The sequence below is a fragment of the Penaeus monodon genome, chromosome 24 (genome assembly GCF_015228065.2).
Source record: "Penaeus monodon isolate SGIC_2016 chromosome 24, NSTDA_Pmon_1, whole genome shotgun sequence".
NCBI lineage: Eukaryota > Metazoa > Arthropoda > Malacostraca > Decapoda > Penaeidae > Penaeus > Penaeus monodon.
The window spans coordinates 14,440,633-14,441,893 of record NC_051409.1 but is presented as its reverse complement, the minus strand read 5'-3'; the positions used below and the strand labels follow the sequence as shown (position 1 = coordinate 14,441,893).

Below are 1,261 nucleotides of genomic sequence, written 5' to 3'. Positions count from 1 at the left end.
TTTTTTTTTTTCTTCATAATTCTGTTTGTATAAGTATTTATATCTGTGTGGTTGTATGAGTGTTTGTATACAATACTGTGGGTGTATATTATGTGCACATGTATAGATGTAGTAGATTTTTTTTATTACATTCAAAATTTGAAGGCAGCAAAAATGTGTGCTATTGACTAGATTTTAATGATTCCCTTTGATCTTTCAGATGGTACCAGGAGGAGCTTGGGGAAGCAGTGGCATCACGTAGTCCTCCCCACATGATCCGGCAGGAGCTGGTCCGCCTCATGGATTGGAAGCTCTCCAGGGGGAAGTTCAGACCTCGCCTGATCCAGCTCTCAGAATCCAATGAGGAATCTCTCGTCAAGAGTGCAACAGAGAAGGGAATCAAGCTTGCACAAGCTGGCAAGATTGAAGAAGCAATTGAAGCTCTTGGTAGGTTTTTGGCCCAAATTTTGAAGGCATAGGCAGCTTTTCCATGTGGTGGTGTGCAATCCTAAATGTTTGGGAGAAGTGTTTCATGTATTTTGTTGAAGAAATTTGAATTCATGTTGCTAGGAAGTAAAAGTTTTTGGAATTATTTGTAGCATGAATATTGACATAAAAAAAATGTATGATTAAGCTGTGACAAGAAAGCTTGAAACTATTACTTCTCTCATACACAAGTTAACAAATATCCAATTTACCTGTTTCTGTATTACAAGCTGTCCCCTGATTTATCTTAACTGCATATTTTCCTGAATACCCTCTCTTTATTTCTTATTGCTTTGTTGTTCACCTTAATTATAAATACAAATAGGTAAGAAAGTAATACAAACATCCATTCTTTCTTAGTTGTTCTGAAAGGTGTGGGTCCTGCTACAGCCTCAGCCGTGCTTGCAGCATGTGTACCAGAGAAGTGCTGTTTTTTTGCTGATGAAGTTGCCCATGCCATACCTGCCCTCAGCAAACTCAAGTACACTAACAGTGAATACATATTACTAAACACAGAACTTACAAGCTGTGCTGCACGCCTCAATAATGAGAGTGGGAATGGATGTGAGGTAAGTGGAGCAAAGATATTGTTGAAATGGACTTTGTTTTGCTGCCTAGAATTGACATAGTAGCTTTTACAAACTAAAGTTTTACATTTTTTATTATTACTCTGGATAATAACCTTTTTTGTGATCAGTGGCAGAATTAGAACTGTCAATAAATGCTGCAGGATGCAGAGAATATAATTTAGTTCACTAACTTTACAAATCCAAATATTTTAATTCCACCTATAATT

The 1,261-nt window shown here is 37.0% G+C and overlaps 1 protein-coding gene across 1 annotated transcript in view; it reads left to right on the top strand.

Annotated features, from left to right (window-relative positions):
* LOC119588618 overlaps window positions 1-1,261 on the top strand; it is a gene marked incomplete in the record, with an annotated part of 4,391 nt that overhangs the window by 2,378 nt on the left and 752 nt on the right. The window contains 2 exon segments of the mRNA XM_037937258.1: window positions 200-426; window positions 826-1,034. Of these exon segments, the coding sequence (XP_037793186.1) occupies window positions 200-426; window positions 826-1,034 (436 nt within the window).